This window comes from Chelonia mydas, chromosome 9, assembly GCF_015237465.2.
Source record: "Chelonia mydas isolate rCheMyd1 chromosome 9, rCheMyd1.pri.v2, whole genome shotgun sequence".
NCBI lineage: Eukaryota > Metazoa > Chordata > Testudines > Cheloniidae > Chelonia > Chelonia mydas.
Genome location: NC_057855.1, coordinates 73,529,320 through 73,553,475, shown reverse-complemented (window position 1 = coordinate 73,553,475; position 24,156 = coordinate 73,529,320). Strand labels below are relative to the sequence as shown.

At 37.3% G+C, this 24,156-nt stretch overlaps 1 protein-coding gene across 5 annotated transcripts in view; it reads right to left on the bottom strand.

Annotated features, from left to right (window-relative positions):
• Positions 1-2,355: 2,355 nt before the first annotated feature.
• Positions 2,356-24,156, bottom strand: part of HDX (highly divergent homeobox) — a 91,504-nt gene continuing 69,703 nt past the window's right edge. For all 5 annotated transcript variants that reach the window (XM_043522248.1, XM_007059447.4, XM_043522250.1 and 2 more), the window contains 3 exons: positions 21,074-21,157; positions 13,976-14,098; positions 2,356-11,408 (listed from right to left, as the gene is read on the bottom strand). In XM_043522248.1, coding sequence (XP_043378183.1) covers positions 11,283-11,408; positions 13,976-14,098; positions 21,074-21,157 — 333 coding nt within the window. In that variant the 3' untranslated portion in view covers positions 2,356-11,282. The remainder of the gene's footprint in view (positions 11,409-13,975; positions 14,099-21,073; positions 21,158-24,156) is intronic.

Sequence of the window (24,156 nt, the reverse complement as noted above, 5' to 3'; positions counted from 1 at the left end):
ACTACTAGGATACAAGACAATGGGGAAAAGTGGAGTTATACTAGGAATGAACTGGGCCAGCTGCCTTTCATATTTTTACAGGCTGAACTTCCCACTGGGAGTACTTAACAGGCACACTCATTTCCCTTCTGCAGTACTGAGGTAGAGTTTGTCTGTTATATATACATTAGCTTAACAGATGGATGTCTAAGCAACACACATCCACCCACATTTTAGTACATCTCTAGAACGCTACGAACATTAAAATCCTTACTTCTCTTGGATATTTTTATGCCAAATTAACTGCTATATTGGTAAAAATTAATAAAACTTTACATGAAAAATATGTATCAATGCACTGACAATTCAGCTTCTCCTCCTCCCCCAACATACTGTAGGTCTCTTACAGCTTTGAGAACCATGCACTTGGCTTGTACCTCAGCTTCTTAAAACACACACCCCTCTGAAGATGTATTTTACAAAAATATTTACTGCCAAACTATGACTAAAAGAAAGGAATATTCATCTCATTTACTCAAAATCTCTTATTATCTGAAACTTGGTTATGTCCCTCAACATGCATCATATGTATCAAAAAGTCTGTTGTTCAGGCAAATAAATTCCACTGCACCCAGCTGTTTGGATAATGATTCTTCTCTCTATATTGCACTTTACAATTTATTCACTATTTAGGAAAAAATTGATTTTAAGTAATCAACAGTATGGTTTATTTTTGAAATCTGGGACTGCAGTAGATTGTTTAGTATTAAACAGCACATGTTCATATGCATGAATTTAACCTTTATTATTAAAGTTGGTTGGCAACATGGTTGTAAGCTAGCAATGATCAGGCTTTTGCAGTGAAGCATGCTACTTTCAGGAGAACAGCATCTAGATTGTCTTCAGTGCAGAAAGCAGGCATATATATTTTCAGTTAGACCGTAAGTAAATTCAGCAAACATATACATGAATTCAAGTATCTGTACTCAACTTCAGCTCTCTGGGAAATCTTCAGCTGAGCTATTGAACCATTTTAACACACTTTTCTACAAAACCAATAGGAAGAGAACTTTCATTCAGATGAAAGTTTTCATTGTCTGAATCATCCCATTCCCAAAACCTCTTCATCAAGGCATTTAATCATTTAAATATATTTTGTGTGTGTGTGATTGACATTTTTATGAATTAGAAATAGAGGACCTGGTCTGAATTAATTGTATATAAAATTTAAACATTTTAAACAATAAAGCTTAGATTGAATAAAAGGAACTTCTTTATGAAACCCTTAAAGTGGACAGCCATATTTAGGCTCTGATCCTGCCATTTGGTTTCCCACACAGCTCTGATTGCAAGCGACTAGGGCCCTTGCTAGTAAACTAGCCCCACCTTATAAGTAAGCCATCTGTATTGTACAAAGAGAAAAATAACTGAGAAGGTTTAAGTTTTGTGCTATGATATTACGTACAGAGCATTATTTTGACCTGAGTGCTTATACTGAAAAATTAGAGCATGAGAGATTCATTCAGAGCTATTCCATTAAAAGGAGAGAGAGTTCCTTTTACAACTTAAATTTTTTTTTTTAGTGCAGAATGTCCTGAACTTTTGAATATGACCTTTGTTTCAGTTCATGACTCCAGCAAAGTCTCACCTGCTCTACTAGACCTACAGTGTCTGAGACTCTTGGGCCTGTCATATCATTTAATTCTTATTCTTTTTTTCTCTGTAATACCCTGCTCTGAGAGTAGTAGCTGTTATTTAGTAGTTGCCCTGCTGATGCTGGGAAGATACGCAGCTCTCTTTGAAGCTGATAAATCAGAAAACTATTTCCCTTGGGGACACAAAATTGCAATCCCCATAGGTTAAAACATCCCCTTCATGAAATTTAGCCAGCCTGAGCTGTAAGAATCCAGAGGACAATGATGAACCCAGGTCTACCATGTATTGTAAGGCAATACATTATCTACTGAGACTGTGAGCTGTTAAAAATTAATATTTCTTTAACATGATGCTTCAAAATGTCAAGATGCTATTCAGCTATGGCCCCTGTATACCCCTTGATGCCACCTGCTTATTGTGCTGAAAAGGAACTTCTTTTCATACCATAATTTGCAGAATTATAAGGTCTTTGTAATCCAGGTGGTTACTGCCATATTGGTGATGAATCTACTGAACAGTGAGACAAGCAACCCTACAACATGCCTCTCCCTTTTCCCAACACAGTGCTTTAATAAGGCCCTGATTGCATACAAAGTTTCCATTGACTTAAAAGGGGAGGAATTGGGGACACAAGAATGTAGTATCTGGTTTTAAACATCTGGTTGTACTGATTTTTACAGGTTAGTAATGATTAAAAATATAGAAACTGAGAACTTTATGTAGGAAAATGAATTCGTTAACCTTTATTTCATTTCTCCAGATTCCCAAACCTGATCGACTTAGAAAAATATCCTTGAGTCTAGTAGACAAATTTACCAAAGGTAAATAGCCCTTTACTCTGACCAATTGGGTCAATATAGATACATTTTTTTTATAACCATTGACTCAATTTCTTAAAGGTTTTGCCAAACTATATATGATAAACTAATGAAAAGTTATTACTTCTTAAACTAACAAAGCGTGCATATGAGGATAGATTCAAAAGCTTTAAAGGACAAAAAAGATTAGGGAAGAAACCCTTGATACAGATATACAGGATAAATAAATTAAAACAACTTTAAGCAAAAAAGATTAATTTAACTATCAAATAACCACATAAAATTGGTCACAGTTTACTTAAATGTGAACCAAAGATGAGCCAAAGCAAGTTCTGTAAACTATCTGTAGTTAAGTTAGAATATTCTATGGCACAAATTTTCACAAAAAAGTTAAGGCAGAGACCAACATTTATATAAAAATAGCTGGGCAGGTTTCTAAAGAAGGAAATAACCATTTTTCATTATGAGTTTTGTTAACATAAGATTATAAATACCCTTATATATACACAGACAAGATCAATAAAAGTGGATGGAATATTTCACTTGGCATCCATCTTTCAAATAAACCAAGATCATATATCCTGGATCTTAATAGAGGTACTCAAGTTCAAGATTGGTAAATCTTTTTGCTACACATACTGATACATACAATAAAAATGCAATATAAATATTGATTTTCACAGAGAAATTCAGTATTATACTAAATTTACAAAACTTGCCAAATTGGCTCAAAAGGACATCATATTAAGTTAAAGAGAATGAGTTACCTTAACACTTTGTAGGCAAATTAAAATAGCATACCAGCTTATATAGTAACACTTAAACTTTCAGTGAAGTCACCTTTTTCAAACTTTAGTGAAACTAAAGTGGACTCTGTCTTGGTTGAAGATTGTTTAAACTCTTCATGAGTTCAGCACAGTTTGTGTGCTGAGATTACTTAGGTGTAGTATTATACTGGGCTTTTCAAGACAGTTTTAAGCCTAAACCTAGCAGCATTATTCTGAATTATGAAAGATTAACTATAATCAATATTTATATGGATGCGTTCAATTTAATCCAAAAGTATGTCTTGAATATGAGAAACAACAAAAATGAGGTGGTAGTTACCTGTTACAACTGATATCTACTTTACAAATATTGCATTTGGAATTTCCTCAAGTGAAGATGCCTTTGATGGTGCTAATGTGAGTGAATCATATTTAACTTAGTGTTTTATAACTATATGTGTGTACACACACACAAAACACACACAAATGATGTATGTAATAAACTTAGTAAATTGTATTTAATTTCTATGAGAGCACAGTTTATCATAAGACACATTTTCAATGGAGTTTCCATAATTTTATACTTCCACCTTCCAAAAGCCAAATTTTCCATTTAAGAGATCCTTCGCATTCAGTTTATATCCATGCTTTATTGAATGAAAACCAAAATATTTTTTAAAAAGTTTGTTAATTTTGTTGATTCAACTGACATGTTTATGTGCACCTGACTTTCTCCCCACACCTAACACGTTAAATTTTTTTTTTTTTTTAAACAGTCTGCAAACTATTTCATGGGTTGGTGGGAAATTACAAGGGCACTTTTCTTTTTGATGTGAAACTTTTATAGGCAGTTTGGTCTGCACTTGGCGCCAAATCCTGATCCAGTTAAAATTGAGAGCTTTGCCACTGATTATTCTTAGACTAGGATTTGACCCTTTATTGTATGCAAATAAAAATACTCTCTTTCTGTGCAGACAAGTGTAGATGCAAACAAAAACTAAAGATAGATTAGTTTAATCCCATATAGTGATGTACCCATTAGATTTTAAATCTTACTCTTTTCAGTTTGTAGCTGAGATTCATCACTTGGCTGCTTTCCATCACAGAAATTAATTTGTTTTATGTTAGGAAATGTCACATTAGTCCTTTGGCACTGATTGAGCTCTCTAAGTGCAATATCTATTGCCTGCAATAGCTGCACCAAACACATCACAGCTATTTACTATCTTAACAGTATTTGAACGCAGAAGATGGTAACATTTCCATTGACCCTAACATATACATGCCATATTTTCTTCCCCATATTGTAGACTCAAAGGTCAGGGACCATCACGATCATCTAGTCTGACCTCCTGCACATTGCAGGCCACAGAACCTCACCCTCCCACTCCTGTAATAGACCCATAACCTCTGGCTGAGTTACTGAAGCCCTCAAATCATGATTTAAAGACTTCCAAGTTGCAGAGAATCCACCATTTACACGAGTTTAAACCTGAAAGTGCCCCATGCTGCAGAAGAAAGCAAAAAAAACCAAGGTCTCTGCCAACCTGACCCTGGGGAAAATTCCATCCGGATCCCAAATATGGCTATCTGTTAGACCCTGAGCATGTGGGGAAGACCCACCAGGGAAAGAATTCTCTATTGTAACTCAGAGCCCTCCCCATATAGTGTCCCATCACCAGCCATTGGAGATATTTGCTGCTAGGAGTCATGTCATCATTCGTTGCTTTCCTTTGTCAAAAGTTTGAGTAGCTTGGAAGAGAAAAAAAAAAAAAAAAGGGGGAAAACTAAAGAAAAATATACAAAACTAAAAAGCATAAATCTTAAATGCAACACAAACACTTTACTAAAAATGAGTATAAAGCTGAAGGAAAATATGTCTATTGGAAGTTATTGCCCATTATAAAGTTAAAAAACAAAAAAAGTTCACATTTTTTGATGTGGTCTTAAGGTGGTATTATGTTTCAGAGGTAGTATGTGTAAAATGTAACACAGGATTCTAAAGGACTTATTCAGTGATACAGTGAAAATGCTTAACATTACCACAGAAATTACCAGAAAGCATTCACCTTAAAGGAACATTCTTTTAACATTTCTTGATTAGAGATTTGCTTTTTTGTTAAATCACTCTTTTTTTTTTGTATCTTGCATCCTCTAAGCAGAATGCTAGCCGTTTTTGGTCACAGGGAAACAGGCTTTTTGATTTGAGTAAAACTGTGGGTTCTGCTTTGGTGAAATGTGGTACAGTGCAATCTGCCAAAGGCTGTTCCAGTCTTCTGGTACAATTTAGTTTTTTGCCCATAGCTTTTTTGAGGCTGCAAAATTTGGTCAGCCAGTGTGGTAAAATATTAACTTGCTGGACAAATCAGATGCCAAAATGTGGCACTGATGCCTTCTGACGAGTAGTTAGTCAGAGATTTTGTTCCAGCCATTTTCTGACTTTGATCGGAAATTTGATAACTGATTAACTCATGCAGTCTTGGATTTTTAGACAAAGAAAGCAGAACCTCATATTAAAGTTGAAAGAATGCTTCAAAGATAAAGATACACTGTTCTATAAATAAGCCAGCCTATTGTATAACTGGTTGTTGCTGACAGATCTGGGTAGTGGAACTGGAGGTAGTAAAGTACAGTACAGTAAATTAAGCTTTTGGTTGTAACGTTATCGGTAAACTAAATTTTGATTTTTCAGATGCTCTGCTTAATTTTCCATTCATGTGCATTAATTATTTTCTTTCCTCATGCCATCAGAATCCTGAGAGCAAGAATCTGCTATGGCTAAGTGCCGATGGGAAAGGCAGCACTACCCAACTAGTTTTTAAAGGGTTAATGCTTACTAATATGGTCACAGTAGTACAGTTCTGCTATTAGATAGGTGACCACTGTGCAGCAGTAAGTTCCACAATAAGGTTTTCAACACACATATTCCTGCCATATAATTCTGATTGTATAACTGCATTGTTATTTGACACCCATACTCTCTCTTCATTTGGTGGGTAGAGGTGATTAACTGCTTCCTAATTTAAGTTGGCATGTTACATTTTTGGTTTATCTCCTTACTTTGCTCCCCACTTTGTCTCTGAGGAGCTGCAAAGCTCTTTTTTTCTTATCATTTTTAGTACTGACTTCGGTCACACAAAAGGTACTTTAATATTAAAGTCCAATGCTACTCTCAAAAGTGACTACTTAAGAAAAAGAACACCTTCTTAATAGATCAATTCTCCATGTGTATTTAAAGTCTTACCTGCTTAATTTACTGACTAGAAATATTCATTACTACTCACTCCTGTTAGCACTGTAGGCAATACAGGAAACATTTTCAGGAAATGAAGACAAGCACTTCTCAAGGGTACAACTTTCCCTAGGTATAGCAAGTTGACTAGCATGAGACATACTTTCATTTCTCCCTACAGGGAGATAGCGCCTTATTGCTGGTTTAAAATGCATGTCAGTTATCAATTGCCTTTTTTCACGTTAGGCTTTTTCCAAGTAAGATACAGTAACTCCCCACTTAACATCCTCCCGCTTAACATTGTTTCGAACTTACATCCCTTCTCCATTACAGAACATGCTTGTTTAAAGTTGTGCAATGCTCTGCTATAACGTCGTTTGGCCGCCTGCTTTGTCCACGGCTGGCAGCCCACCTATCAGCACCCCCACGCACCCCCCCCAGCGCCTCCCACCTGCTGGCAGACCCCGCGGATCAGTGCCTTCCCTCTGTTCCCCCCGCCTCCTAGCCGCAGCAATCAGCTGGTTTGCGGTGCTCAGGAGGTAGGAGAAAGGACACAGTGCGCAGGCTCCCTCTCCCTCCCCTGCCTCCTCAACGCCGCAAACCAGCTGATTGCTGTGGGCACGAGGCCGGGGAGGCTGCGCGCCAAGTCCTCCCTCCATCCCCCTCCCCCCTGCCTCCTGAACGCCGCAAACCAGCTGACTGCCATGGGCAGGAGAGGGAGAAGTAAGGACGCAACGCACAGAGTAAAGGGGGAGGAGAAGAGGTGGGTTAAGGGTGGGGATTTGGGGGAAGGGATGGAGTGGGCGGGCCGAGGGTTGAGCCCCCCATCCCTGGCAAAGTCAGTGCCTGTGCTTGCAAGAGGAGCAGGGGGACAATCTACCCTCTTCCATTCTCTGACTCCACCACCTCAACCAAGCTTCATACTCAGCAATGATGACTGTAGTATTAAATTGCTTGTTTAAAATTGTTTAAAATGTATATAATGCCTTTTGTCTGGCAAAAAAAAAATCCCTGGAACCTAACCCCGCCTCTATTTAAATTAATTCTTATGGGGAAATTGGATTTGCTTAACATCATTTAGCTTAAAGTTGCATTTTTCAGGAATATGACTACAATGTTAAGTGAGGAATTACTGTACACTCTTCTATAATCCATGTTGCAAAAGATGTGTCAGGAATAAACAATGTCTCTAAAGTCATCCCTCACTGACAAAGCAGGAAGTTGATGGAAGGTTCTTCAACTCATGGCACTCTTGCTGTATCTGTTGTTTAACTTTATGATCCAAAGAAGTGAAATGGCTGCTTTTTAATACTTCCTCTGTGGTACCATAGTACCAGCTATGATTATTTCTCCCATTTTTTATGGAAAAATAAATCCTCCTTGCAATCTATAGTGCAGTGGAAGATGAATTAGCATCTACCTCTGAACAAAGGAAATAATTGTAAACCAAAATCCTAAAAATGTCCAAGATCAACAGAGCCATCATTGCTTTCTGTCAGCTGGAGAATACCTAGAATTCATTCAGGAGACGAACATCAAGGTGTTCTCTTCTGGGCATTAGACACAGATCAGCTAGCTATCATGACAAATTTAGCTGGAAGTATGGATGGACAATATGAGATCTTAGGACCAAATTCTGCCCTATCTTCCATGGTCACAATTTAAGTGAATAGAAGATGCACCCATTGAGGTCAGGACTGAATTTGGCCAAGACCATAGCCCTGTGTTTGATCGCAGAACTGGAGAAGCACCTTCCAACCTCACCCTCCACAAACATTTAATATGAAGAGTGTGTGCACCTTCCTAGACAAGCACTGCTCCCCAACCAGATGCCAAAACAAGAGAAAGGGTGCAGCAAATAAAGAACTGGAGACATAGGGGGACTTGCTGATGTCATGCTCACTAATCTGAACCTGTGAATTTAATTATTATATCTAGCTGTCTTTCTGGAGAACAGAACATCAGATCATGAAGCCATGAGATATGTGTGGTGACAGAGCATGGCTGGAATGCAATATTCAGAAATGGCCACTCATGACTTTCAGAGATAATTGTTCTTCCGAGTTTTTACCATACTGTGCAGTAAAAGAGCAAATCTGCTGTTCTGCAGCCTCTGTCCTGTAAATCTATATTTCCTCAATATTTTTAACTAGCACTGGTAATAACTCACCATTAAGAGTTTTGTTTTTCATGTTGCAGGTATTATGGATGAAGGTTATTTTGAGGAGAAGCATGGAGGTACTCATACAACTGTATAGTACTGCTCTATAGAGCATCTTATTACATAGGAACATCCTACATTGCTGCTGATTGTTTCTGGATGTGAAAGCATGTCTATTTTATTATAAATGCTCTGTTATCCTATATTGCAGAAAGAGCCAAAGCATATTTTGCTCAAAGGAATACACTGAGTACAGACTCCAGCCAAGGAGTGTGGAGCCTAGGATTTTAGATGTATATCATGAACCAGGATTCTAGTTTACTGAATTCTGTTTTTGGCACAGTTCATCCAATCTGAACTTGCTGATTTAGTTTGATGTTGTGTCAGGAAAAAATCAGGTCAGAACAATACAAAATTACTAATGGCAGTGATAAAATTCTACTTGGCTACTAGTGTAAAAGATAAGGAATACTTGTGGCACCTTAGAGACTAACAAATTTATTTGAGCATAAGCTTTCATGAGCTATAGCTCACTGTATCGGATGCATGCAGTGTTTTCCACTCACGAAAGCTTATGCTCAAATAAATTTGTTAGTCTCTAAGGTGCCACAAGTACTCCTTTTCTTTTTGCGGATACAGACTAACACGGCTGCTACTCTGAAACCTAGTATAAAAGGTGAAATTGCAAAAAGATTCATAGACCACAAAATTAAGAATTAGCTTTAAGAAGATGCTGCCTTTTGTCATACCATGTCAAGGAGAAGTAACAGGGAATTAAGGTCCAAGTTGTGGAGCATGAGGGCCAGACACCACATTTTAAATTTCTTCAGTAAAGCTTCCTGAAAACATGAGGGTTTATTGTCAGTTGCTGGATCTTCCTATCTAGAGAAAGTACAGTTAATAACTCAGAGCAGAAAACCTATCATAAATCACACCTATTGTCTGAGGGTGTATAGTAATGTAAATTAAATGTATAATATATTTAAATACAGTACAGTGATTGTTTCTCACAGTACTGGGTTGAAATGACTGTCAGATTTAGGGCTCGAAGGAAGTTAATACATTAACACCATATTTATCATAGAATACATTTGTCCCTCAGAAAAAGTTCTGACAGCAGTTTGTTGAACACCTGGGAACAGGAATTCAGTTTAAGAGAGAAGATGGACAGAGGGTGCATGGATTTTCCTTTTTGGACACTTAAGACTGTTTTCATTTAGAAAGACCAGATTGTTCAACCCTTTCTCCCATTATACAGTAAATAGTCTCATTAATTTCAGTGGGACTACTCACAGAATAAGGTACCATTCAGCGTAAGGGTGAAAGAATCTAGCTCTCAAGCTGGTGTGACCTAAGGTTTTAGTGAGGCCAGTTTGTAAATATTCAGACTAGAAATTACCAAATTCTAGCTGTATGCCGCAGTACTGTTTACCATACTGAACTTATTTGAATGTGTCAGGGTGAATGTATTTATTCAAATGAGATGAGAGATTTAGTATGAATGAGCGCTGAGAAAGGGTAAGTTAGCAGAGAGTGGCTAAAGCTATCAGGCACACAGTTTAGAAACTTCAGCTAAATTTATTCTTTTTCAGCACCTGGAGTCTGCTGGCGGAATGACACAATGTATTAAATTGGGCTAATTAATCAATGAATCACACTGAGGAAATTTGTGGGGCCCAGATTCCAACACTAAAACAGCTTTGGAGGGAGACGGGATGAAAACTGTCCTTGGCTGACAGCACTGTTGCAATAAAATAGAGTATAGTTTGTAGAAAATCCATGTAGCTGATTCTTGAATCTTCATGAACCAGAGCCTTTACTGTTCAGGTTTTATAAAATGAAGTGAAATAAAAACATCACTATGACCGTAAAACTCTAAATATTGGTGTAACATTATCTAATTCCATCACTATAGTAAGAATACCAGAAACAGTTGCCTTCTCCAGCAATCAAGAGTTTCCAGTAAAAGCCTAATGGTTTACAACATTTAGGTCTGCTTCTGTACATTAGTAATTTATTGAAGCCAATTAAATTTATTCACTTCGTCTTCCAAGTGTTTTTCAGACATTTTTATGAGATAATGGGAGACTCAACAAGTTGCACTTATATACCAATATGCACCTTAGTTTAATCTTTTAATTCAGATTTTTTCAGGGGTCCAAGAACAACTCTGCCCATTTGCCCATAACAAGCTCATTTTTCCATCTGGATTCCCAATTTTCAGTCCACCTACCTGAGTTAGAAGGGGCAAGGGAAAAGGCAATGATCACAAACAGGACTGGTGAGTCTTACATGACAAGCAACGCTGAAATGTTACCTGGCTGTGTAACTGCAATTTATTTTCCATTCTTGGATCCCTGCTCAGAATAGATTTTGCTACAAAGCAAGAATTATTTTGGAAAATTATAAATGACCTTAATCAAGGCTGTGATGCTAAAAACTAAAACTTTTTCCATGTAGCTTTATCACTTGCCAAAAACAAAGTTCCATATTTCTTGTCACCACAAGTTGCAGTCATATCACATCACATTCACCCTTCAGCAAGGTCTGCCTAGTTAACCCAGGTTTTTGTTGACTGAATGATATCAGGTAACAAAATGCAGTTATCTTGAAATGCACACCTGTTAGGCAGTCTAAGATTGTATATATATATTATTTTTCTCCAAAGATCACAAACTGTCCGAGGCATTTTTCTCTGATAAAGACGACAAGCTGAATGAGGTATCATCAGGCTCTGGAGATACATGATTGAAATCCATCTCTTCTAATTCAGGAGGTAAATCTGACAGCAGTGCCTATGTTTAAAAAAAAAACAACTTTTTTTAAAATTAGTATTTGGACACGTTTTTCAAGTTTCATGTTAACTCATTAAGTACTTTGGATAGTAAAGGATCACTTTTTATGATTTTTTCACTGAAAATGGTGAAATTTCCAACACTAAAGGAGAAACAGAATGCTGTCCAAAAATGATGTAACCACTGTACTATTGCCAGATAACAAGCTTACTGCTGGCAAGCACAGAGGAAAACAGTGATATCTCAGCTATAAAATGAAAACATAATAAGTGATGGCAAATTACCATATTTCAAAATAGAAACTACTGTATCCTGAGATGCATACATAGGAGGCTATCCAAAGGTGAACCTCCCACCATCAGTAGTTGAAGAGGGAAATTCATAATTTAATCTTTTCTTCTTGGGACACAAGAAAAATGCCTTAATACACTGGTCAGTGACTCCTTTCTACTCCTACAATGTCTGTTCATCACAGTGATATATTCTATATTGTAGTTCTTCCATTAACAGTTACACTTCTCTAGTTTGTATGGCATATATTTATTTTAGATTTTCTTTGTACCTTAGAGTGAATACATTCAAGGACAAACTAAAGAAGTTTAGTCACTACATTTTTTTTTCCGAACGAAGACATTTTTAGGATGATTATATTTTACAGTACATATGCAGACTTGCTAATTGTTTCAGTTACAATAAATACCACAAACCATACCCTTTGCCCACAAAGAAAAAGAAACTACATATAGTGAAGGATTCCCAGAATGTTTTCATGAAATTAAACCCTGTTCTATGGTTTATATGATGTAACAAATGAATAGCTTGGCTCTGCACTATTGATTTATAGGTGTGTCAGAAGCAGAAACTATAATTTTTTAAGAAATACTGACAGTTGGCTTATATAAGATAAATGTCTGGACTTACTGTTTAAATTTGGAGTACTTATTTTTATTGTCAATATTTATATTAAGATAGCACCAGTTGGGATTGGGGCCTCATTGTGCTGGGGTCTATACAAACACAGATGAGACAATCCCTGCCTTTTGAGGGCTTACAGTCTAAAGATTTGCACAGACAGGTATTTTCTTGAGGCCTTGATAGTTCCAGATCTGAAAGGAACTGTACTGAATTGCACTGACTTCAAAAGCAGATTGATGTCCAATGTTATTTCTAGTATTATAGTATGTTAAAAATTCATTTGAAAAATGTGATTATTTTAATGCAAAATTACCTCAAGATTTAAATTTTTCAAGTAGGACAATGAATTACTATATTATAATAAATATATAAAAAAGGGAATATATAAAACCATCTCTACGGATCTGATCCTACATCATGTGAGTAAGGGATATGGGACTGGGCCATATGTACAACATCATTAGTAGTTTGCTGTAATTGATGTTTCAGTTTCGTAGTTTGTGACACCTCCAAGACTCCAAATTAAGCTTTATTGTACATTGTCAGCTGTGCTCATTCCTTAAATTAAATACTGTAATAAACAAGGAGCATTATTACTTTAAAAGAAATTATTAGAATGTATAAATTTAGCTTCAAAATGTTGCACTATTTTTTAACATCAAAAGCTATGTAACAAAAAGATATTGGAGATTTGATATTTTTTGTACAGCAGTATTCATTTACTGTTTGTGGATGATCCCCACAACTTACAGTTTGTGACTGGAAAGCTGAACAAACCTACACACACCCCTGAATCAGTATTCAGCCTGTGCACATAAACCCTGATCCAACAAAGTACCAAAGCATGTGCTTAAAGTGAAGTAATATATTAAAATATTTTGCTAGATTGGGGCCACAGTTCCACCTAACAAACTGAGGAGGAAAATGGTAATGTTTTTATGAATGACTAGAAGAAACTCTACTATCTTATTGGTATCACATTATGCGTTACCACAGAATACCAGATCCTCAGCAGGTATATGTCTACACTGACATCCCTGGAGACTACACTACATCAGCTGAAGATCTGGCCTTCTGAAAGTCACTTGACCCGGTACAAAAATACTGATCCCTCAGAGCAAACTAAGACTAAAGAGCGTAGTTAAGACACTGGCAGAACTTGAGGAGATCTGGTTTTAATTCCTAGTTCTGCCACAGACTTCTTATGTAACCTTGGGCAAGTAGCTTTTTGGTCTGGGCCTCAGTTCCCTCTCTGGAAAATGAAGATAATACTTTCGCTCTCTTAGCCTTTGCCTGTATTGTCGTCTAACTGCAGAATGTCAGGGGCAGGAACAGTCTTACTGTGGGGATGTCTACACTGCAATTAAACACCTGAGGCTGGCTCGTGTCAACTGGCTTGGGATGTGAGGCTGTAAAATTGCGGTGTAGACATTTGGGCTCAGGTTAGAGCCGAGGCTGCGGGACCCACCCCTCACAGAGTCCCACGTGTATTTAATTGCAGAGTAGACATACCCTATGTGTCCATACAATGTTGATCACCATAGGGCCCCAATCTAAGTTGGGGCCTGTAAACACTACCGTAATATAACTAAGTACAAAAATGACAAAAGAAAAAATGTCTGACATAGTTGCTGCCTACTTCTTAGACTTACCTGCTGCTGTTCTTTATCATCTGATTTAATAGCAAGTATCAAGCTCCTAGTGAATGTCTGTAGTTCAAAATATTTCTGTTTGTGATTCTCCAATTCATTTTCAATGAACCTAACTTCTTCATTCTGAGGGGAAAAAATAGATATAATTCTCCAAATAATAATTAGTATTGGATAAAATTATGTCATTAAATGTACCTATATTCAAATAAAAAGGAATAATAATGAGTTTCTTATTGTTATGATAAAAGTAAAATAGGGTAAAACCAAATAATTCTAGAGAATAAAGATTTCCTGTGAAAGTATCATCATGGAAAAATTGCTCAGGGTTAGCACTGTCTGATTTTATTACTTTGGTTTGATAATTAGGCATTAAGACAGAACAAGGCATGTTTAATAAGGCTTTAGAAATTAACACAATTGGGGCATTCTAACTGGCTGTGAGTGATGTCATACTAGGCTTATAATGCCCAGTAAATGCATAGGCCAAACCATTTCTTCTGATCCTATATAAACTCAATTTATTTATTTGGCATATGCAATCAATGATGTTCAAGGCACGAAGACCTCCAGAAAGCTGAGTCATTTTGCATATTAACTCCATGCATAATAGCAATCACACTACAGACAAAGCATTTCAGGGGAATTACTGTACACCTCTAGAGCACTTTTAATAAGCACTGTCTTTTGGCCCAGAGAGGAGAATCTCCTCTATCACCTTAAAGGAAGTTTCTACCTCTCTCCCTCTCAAAGTTAGTCTTGAAAATGTAAACCAACTGTGAGACACAGACAGCAGCTAGGCTCCACTACTGCCGCAGGAAGCTTGAAATGGGAAGAATTGAGGGAAAAATCCCTAAAATTCCCTAATTCCATGGCACCCAGAAAAACACGGGTTATGTGGAGTCAGCTAAGTTTGTACACTAAAGGATCACCTCAATAACCTTCCTCAAAATCCAAAGGCCAGCCATGTAAATAGTGATGCATTCACAGTAAACTGTTTTGTTTGGAGAATGGGAAGATAATTTTTTCAAAGGCTCACCCAAAATACTAACGCTTGTCTGCTTAACTTTCTGAGGTTGGGACTGAGCCAGACACTGCTCATTCAGACAGCTACTGAGCCACAAGTTGGATGCACTAGTGCTGCTCCTGGCATCAATCCACCAGCTGCTCCAATAGAGTACAAGGAGAAGAGCTGGGATTAAGCTAGTGCTACACAGAGTGGAGGTCTTGAAGCCTGCCTCTTTTCCACCACTGTTTGCCTGCCCATAGTTTCAGATAGTATCATCTTAGATGTGATCACAGGATATTAGAGAGACAGTGTGGGTGAGGTAATACCTTTTATTAGTCCAATCACAGATATTACTTCATCCACCTTGTCTCTCATTGTTTACAGAGACAGTATTAGAGGGGAGTCTATAAACTGTTTTCCCCTACCAACCCTGACTCCTACCCAAGAAAACCCTCTTCTTTATCTGCTCCTGCACTAATTAGGAGACACCAACCCACCTAATTCAAAAGCCAAAGAGTAGTCATCCCTAACCAATAACCTAGCCCATCATTGGAGGGGACCTGCCAAACCACTCCACAGCCAATTTATTGCCACCAATGCCGATAAAGGAATGAATCTTTATTTAACTCCCCTTTCCATGCCTCCAATAGCTATTCCCTGGATAACTGAAATCCAGCCTAGGAAAGTAGTGGCTGGAAAGTCAGCATCTGATTGCTTAAAATAGCCTATGTGAAATGAGCTGGTGGTTTCAAATTCCCAGTTTCCACTATCCATAGCACCTCAGATACTACAGTGACATGCACACTATAAATACCCAAATAGAAAAGAAAAACCACCACAACTAACATCCTCATTGACAGGCCAAGCAAAACAGCAGTATACTAGTGTCTCTCTCTCTCTCAAGATGGTCCCTTCATGTCAGATTTGTGGCATTCTGGTAAGGGAGTGTGGGGAAGCACTGACAGTGCCAACACAGTAGATAAACAAGAGGGCTTCAGCCAGGCATTTCTCAGCCATTCTATAAACAATGAACACCACATATTATTGGATTTACAAAGCACAAGTTTAATATCTAGATGACAAATCTCTTAAATCAAAAGTTCAGATTTAACTTCAGGTTCAGTAAGTACTTCAGCTAATTCCCACATACGCCTTACTAGACTTACTGCACTGTATATATTCTAAGTTAATTTCTTGCATATAAAAATGTAATTTTCTCTAGGTATTTAATCCCTTTGCAAAGATCAGGTTATGTGAAGATTATATGTAATTAACTACCTGTGTTCTGTTTAGATTTTCAAGATTAAGAAAATGGTGTCTCTGCAAAAGGTGTCCAAATGATGGCGCTGAACACCAGTTTTCCACAAGATAGCAACAGATATCAATATGCAGAAACTACATCATAGCCAGTGCAAGATTTCTCCCATATGTAGTCTTCAGCCTTCCTCACCACATGTGCCTCAATTCTGTTCTGGAAGACTCAGTTTTAGGGATGAGAGGGTAATTTGGTATCCATGCTAATTTAGCGTTTTCTTTTTGCTGTGACTCCCAAGAGATTGTCAGCTTTTGGTAGCAGTTTTTGGCATATAGATTCACGTCTGCTAGAAACTGAACTGAGAACATCAAATTATTTTGCAACCATGTTTTTTTCTTCCTACATTTATTCATTCCCTAGCTAAGAATTTCTGAATGCAAAGTTAATAATAATCCATGCATACACATAACGTGCTTTCACTGTTACGCTGTTCATTAAGCTTCCCAGAGAAATACATATAAAACTTCACAACATAGAGCACTTAGAAATAAAGAATTAATAATTAGCACCAGGAAGCTTGAATGCTGGTGCCATAAATAGTGATGTTACAAAGTAATTCTTTCAACAAACATTGGAGTTAACATGACACTAAAATAAACATAGCAAAACATCATTTCAGTTAAGGATTCATTACACATTCTTCTCTAAAAAAATGTAAGCCTTCCTAAATTGAAGGAGTGTAGGTAAACTCTCACAAATCTTGGGAGACAGGCCAGTCCTTGCCTAAAGACAGCCCCCCCCAACCTGAAGCGAATACTCACCAGCAACCACATACCACACAACAGAACCACTAACCCAGGAACCTATCCTTGCAACAAAGCCCGTTGCCAGCTGTGCCCACATATCTATTCAGAGGACACCATCATAGGGCCTAATAACATCAGCCACACTATCAGAGGCTCGTTCACCTGCACATCTACCAATGTGATATATGCCATCATGTGCCAGAAATGCCCCTCTGCCATATACATTGGGCAAACTGGACAGTCTCTACGTAAAAGAATAAATGGACACAAATCAGATGTCAAGAATTATAACATTCATAAACCAGTCGGAGAACACTTCAATCTCTCTGGTCACTCGATTTCTGATCTCAAAGTGACTATCCTTCAACAAAAAAACTTCGAAAACAGACTCCAACGAGAGACTGCTGAATTGGAATTAATTTGCAAATTGGATACAATTAACTTAGGCTTGAATAGAGACTGGGAATGGTTGATTCATTATAAAAAGTAACCTATTTCCCCTTGTTTATTCCTCCCTTCCTCCTCCCCCCCCCCCCCCCCCCCCCCCCCCCCCCCCCCGTTCCTCAGACGTTCTTGTTAAACCCTGGATTTGTGCTGGAAATGGCCCACCTTGATTATCATACACATTGTAAGGAGAGTGATCACTTTAGATAAGCTATTACCAGCAGGAAAGTGGGGTGGGGGGAGAGAAAACCTTTTGTAGTGATAAACACCCATTTTTTCATGGTCTGTGTGTATAAAAACATCTTCTGTATTTTCCACGGTATGCATCCGATGAAGTTAGCTGTAGCTCACGAAAGCTTATGCTCAAATAAATTGGTTAGTCGCTAAGGTGCCACAAGTACTCCTTTTCTTTTTGCATACACTATATATTTCAACAACCAGGCATGATTATGTTTTTCTTATTGGATGGATAAAATGCAAATCAAAACTCAAAGTGGCTCTTTTTGATCTAATAATTTTTGAAGGCATATCCTAGTTGTTTGGCTCAAACTGTAAATTAATTTCAAAAATCATCTTCTGTGAATGTATAAATGTGCATGTTTGCGGATTTAAGATGTGGAATTGTAGTTTGCTGCAGATACCAGAATTTGTAGCCATTTTGTACAATCCTCCTATGCATAATTTACGATGAACAAATGATAAAGTACAACTATTCTGACAGCAAGAAATTAAGGAAATTGTGTTAGCACGATTTTATTTTTCCTTTACATAATCAATATAAAAAGCCAAATTTCAAAATCATTTAAAATTAGGTCCACACATCTGTTCACATGATCATTTGGGCCTGCAATGATGCATATAAACCAATTCCTACAGAAACTTTCAGGTTTTGGTAGTAAGAAATTATTGCATGTGCAAATTTACAAATCTAGTTAAAAGGCATCTGAAAACTTTGCCAAAAGAGTGTGCAAAAAAGTTCTGCAGAACAAGCATTCATTTATTTTATTGTATTATTTTAAAAACCTGTGAGACTTAATACTATGTTCTGGACATGAAAGTTTTGCATACAGATTTGTTACAGACTGGCTATCATTTCACATTAATAAAACCTGTCTTTCAGTTAAGATTAAGTGATAATCAATTTCCCATCTATGCCTAACAATCCGGGATGAATTTTCAGCAGACCCAATCTTGGTTCATGTAGCTATTTTTGTATACAAACACATTTTCCATGAACAAAATGGACAGTTAAACATGCACTTGCCATTATGCAAGCCCTAATGTAATTGACAAACATTGTGAGCTGACTTTTACAGGCTTGCTGAAGAGTTGGTCCTAACAATACATTTAATATAGTAGCTTAAAGAAAATATTCCCTTTTGGTAGAAAAATCAGCTTCATGGGATTTGTTGCTGATGAAAGCTTGCAAGTCAGCAATTTACTCAGGGCTTTGGTCCAGTAAAAGCTAGCATGCATATTTATGCAGAGAACATGTGACCACGAAGACTAATAGTTTATGTCAAAACCTAATAAAAAAATAAACAAGATTCTGTAGGGCATGCTGTCACAACAAGCCATTCAATTCAGTGACAAGTGACATTAAGAAAAGGTCATTCGCCATCCATATTCATCCTGCATTGCCCTTACCCTGAACACACTGCCCAGAGGATTCATTTTTGTGCCCCTAAGGGTATAGTCTATTTTACTTTTTAAAATATTTTATTCTTTTAGAAACAGGTTCCATTCTAATAAAAGCTGTATATTTCACAAACAAGGAAGTTACAAATTTGTCAGTTTCACACAGAAAACACAAGGTATAAAATGAAGCCATGGCAACTCTTACCTGAGCTATAACAAACATGTAACCGTTACAATTTTGGCAGAAGATCCTGAATGTCAGGGTATCCAGCATTTTTTTCATGTTACTGTTTCAAAGACAACTCTATATAGTCATATTATAACTAGAATGGGCAGCAATGTTGTTATACTGTGGTCTACATTATTAAAGCCATTGCTTTCTTGGACCTCCCTGCTTTATTAGAGGACTCTAGCTGTTATGTTGCCTCCCAATGCTGGCAGTATTAGGCTATATATTTAAAATAAAACCCAAAAGAACAGACTCCTGGCACAAAGAATGTTTGTATTTGATGAAAACTGTAGCTCATAGGTTTATTTTACTAGCTATTATATCCTACTAATCCGGCCAGCAGTATCAAATATGTTTTTCTGAAATTAATCCATTTTATTCTTATATTTTATCAGTATTAATTCCTTGGAAAATGTGTTGAGGCATTTGTTTCCTAATAATAAGTTTTGCTGAAATGCAAGAAGCCTACTGGCCTGTAAGATCCAGTAAGATCTGCTATATAGCAAAAAGTATGATCAGTTATAAATATGTCAGCATAAACGCTGGCAACCTTTGGCACAGATAAAAATGGTCCCTTAACTTTGGGAAAACAAAGGGAGGAACTATCCACATCACATCACAGTTTATCTGGCTTCTATAACCAGTTGGTAACCGCAGGGTACACCACAACTTGGGAGGTCGTCAAGAGAGCCTAGGTTGCCAGTTTTGAATGAGATAATCCTTATTAATATATTTAGAAAGTAAGTGTCATAATCCACGAACCTATAGGAGAAGGGTACCCATAAATTTCTTAGGGTACGGAAATAAGATTTGGGTATAATAGGTTGGGCCTGAGTTCTTAGTAGTTGAGTTCGGGTCTGTTAAGTTCAGCTCTTATAAGTTCTAAGCTCTATCTATCTACTATCACGCTATCAGCTCAGCTTGTGCAGTATAGTATAACTACTCAACATTCCTAACCATTGGGAAAGCCAGCACCATCACGTGATTGGGCATGCCAGGAGTGAGGCTGGTCCTTCACCTCCTATTACCAGGTCCTCAAAGAAGGGTATGAGTATGTTAAGGTACTTATAATAGAAATGGTACCACCAGGAGTTTTGGAATTCTTTTACTGTTTTGCAGTTATAAGTTTCATTGCATTTCTTATTTTTATGTTAATTTCAATAAAGATTTTATCAATTTGGTATTGTCCTCAGTGCATGTTCTTGCCAAGCACTCAGAGGATCCTCTCCCAATATAGAACTCTCTGAGTTCTTGAGCTCTGTAGTATGAATTGGATAAGAACCTATAAATCTTCTGGTCAGATGCAATCAGTGGCGAGCCATAACAACTAACCCATCAAATTCAGGTCAACAAAATGCAGATTTCACTTAAAAAATTAAAGGAAAAAGATGGTATGTTTTAAACGCTAAATAAATTGCCTTGGTGTGAGATACCCAGTGGAAGCTGTAAGCTGCTAGAATCATAGTAATTTAGCTGCTATGAAGGACTGATGCTGCTGCTTCTTTCTGTGTTCCTTTCATTTTGCAGAAACAAAGATCCAATGGCTAAGAACCCACAAAGAGATGACGGAGCTACTATCACAGTTTGAATGCTGGAACAGAGGTCTTCCTGTGGTTGGGGTGAATTCCACCCTTCCACATTCCTCCCTGCAAAAAACCTGTTTGAGCTTTCTGTGTAAAGGGAATGTCTCTCTCAGCATTGCAAGATCTCAATCACTTACCTTATAATCCAAAAGAGAGCTCATCTGATCCACTTCAGAATTACTAATCATATCACTTTCTTCATCATCTATAATTTCTATTTTCTGAAATAGAAGTGAAAGGTATTTCATTCAGAAAACTAAACTCTTGAATTTCTAGCTTACTAATAGAAGTCTCTACATTACTATTAGACCTAAGAAACGATAATTGCACCTCTCAAATTATAATGGAAGAGTCCTAAGTAGATTTCTTTTGCCTATTTACAAATTATTTTGAATTTCTGAGTACCCATTAGATGGCAACCATGCACTCTGTTCACATACAGAGCTCCAGGGAGGAAGCTACCTGAGGCAGTATACACTCAAGGGTAGGACAATGTTGCCATGGTGACTCACTTTGTTTACAGTGGAGGAGCTAGCTGCTGCCATATTTTTGTTGATTAAATTGCATACTGCATTCTCCTTACAGCATGCACAGGTGGCCTTGGGGGAAAGTGTATTTCTTCTACAGACTCTTTGTGAGAGATTATCATACCAACCGTGTAGAATGTTTATTCCTCTAGAATCAGAAAGCAAGACAGACTACTATGATGAATGACTGCAAACCAAGGAATTTCCTACTGGCAAGTTTCGACTGGTTTAATTCTTGCCCTTCTATAGTAAAATCTCTCCTTTTAAAAAAATGGTTCCTCGTCTAGTCTGTTTTAGGACTTTGGCAACAATATTGTGACAGCTTCAGGAATTGACCCAATCTTTTTTGAATAAAATGATCTGACAGGGATGGGACTCAAGTTTCCTGTGCCTCTTCTCCCTCTTCCAGCACCAATGGAAACAGAGAAATTAGTGGTAGGAAATTAGGGAGTTCAATTATATATTATGAAAGAAAAATACATTTGTCTCCACCTGTTAAAACTCTGAGTCTAGACGTATGGAAACTAAGAGAAGGGTCATCATTGAAGAGGAAGAACATCCTCCCCTTTTTGTAAACATTCTAAGACAGTAACACTCTCTTCAGGTAAAGACAGGCTGAGAGTACATATAAGTGATTTATGGGTAGCGTCCAACTTGTGTGTAGGTGAAGGGATCCCTTCCTGAACACCATATGATGTTTCCAGTGAAGGTATAAAGGTGAAATGAGGACAGTAAGGAGATTTTGGGGGGATAGCAAATAGGGGGATTCCCCCTTTACTTCCTGCAGAAGTCTGCATTAGAAGAACTCCAGTCCTGATCGTAGCAGTCCCTTCCAATGCTTTACCTCCCATAAGCATTTGGGAGCTTGCTGGTGCCCCCTAACATCTACTGCAGGTACTAGTATGTTCTTCAGGACCAACCAACTTCTCCCACAACAAATCTCAGGAGATAGGATCAGTTCTAACAAGTTAAACTTGTATTGCTTGCCAGCCGATGAACATACATAGGATCTTCAGCCTTCTGAAGAGCCTCTATTGGTTCATCAGGGCTGACTTAGTTTTTTTCCCCCCCAAATGGATCCTGATAACTATCTGAGATCCAACCATCAATCCTGAAGCGAATATTCCTTTGTTTGTGGAATTCAGATTGGGGGAGGAGCAGGAAGGCTAAAATCCAGTTTATGATAGAAACTCAATTGTGACTTAACTATGGAGATCTCACACATCACTAATTCTAAGGTATTTAAATTTTACCATAAAAATTAACATATTTTTCCTGAATTCTATAACCTACTGCCCTTTTGAATGGTTAAAATCCATTGCTGATGTAATAACCTAGTATATGGATTTGTGTACAGGCCCAAAGTCCAGAGTTTGGTCAAGAGGTCAGAGGCCTAGCAATAGCTAAGAGAAAGCAGAATAACCAAAAATAGCCTTGCTTTTGCTAAGATATGCCTGGGGCAATAATTGTCTTATTCCAAGTTGCAAACAGAGCAAAGAAGTTAGTTTCTTCTGTAGGGAAATTTTCTTCCCACACATCCAACCGTGAGTTTATGAAAGGTTCAAGCATGTCAGTATAAGATATGGTCTCCTCCCACCTTCCTTTCCCAGGGACCAATGCCTGCCTTAAAACACAAATGAACAACTTGAAAGACAATCTTTATTGCCATATACTTTCACTGTTTCTTTGCTTTTATCCCTAGATATGTATCTGTTGGACAATCAAAGGAGCTACTTCATTCCTATGGACCCCAAATCAGAATTCAACATATATATTTTATAGTAATACATTTATTAAAGTACTAATTAAATGTTAATTGTTAACTTGAGACCATGGGCGGAGACATGATGTAACCTTTGACCATTGGCTACTGTGCTATCATGTCTTGCTGCTAGACCCATCCGGGGTTGTGGGACTGCCTACCCCGTCACTTTCCCCTGCCCATGGAAAATCCATATATTCCATTGTAATCAATTGATTGACAGTGTCTCTGAGCCTAATAAGGTGACACTCCATCAGTGCTGTACGTAATAAACTCCTGTGGTTGACCTCTACACAGTGTGGATTTATGTCCTTCACCTTTTTATCTCAGTGTTTATTTTTATAACCTTGAAAATGATTTAATTCAAGCACTGTTCTATTAAACAGCAATAAAATTGGTTAAATTTATTATACCTTAGCCCACAGAGATTAAAAACTGATTGAAATAGTAGAATAAAAGCCTGCCCTAACACATTATCTTCCTCATTGATCCCACCACATCCAAAAGCCGAGAAATATAGATTCAGTAATTTCAGCTGTTTGCAGTTTATCTCTCTGATTTATTGGCAAGAATGCCAGCCTCCTATCACAAACTGATTTATATTCATTCCATCTGCTCAAAATCTAATTTAAATATGAATAAAAATAAAAACAACCTCATGGGCATTGTAAAAACCCATAAACGTGACACGCTTTGTTCTGTCATAACACACTTTCAGAATCATTCTTCTCACCTCACTGAGTTTTTTCTCAAAAATATAACACATTGGAAAATACGACATAAGTGCTAAATACTGTCAAAATAAACATTTTTCAACATGAAATATGGTAGTAATACTGTATTGTGATTGAAAGAATTTATGATTAACACAGAATTTATGTTTTACACACTGGCCTTTTACATTCTTAATTAGATATATGTTTGAAAAGTG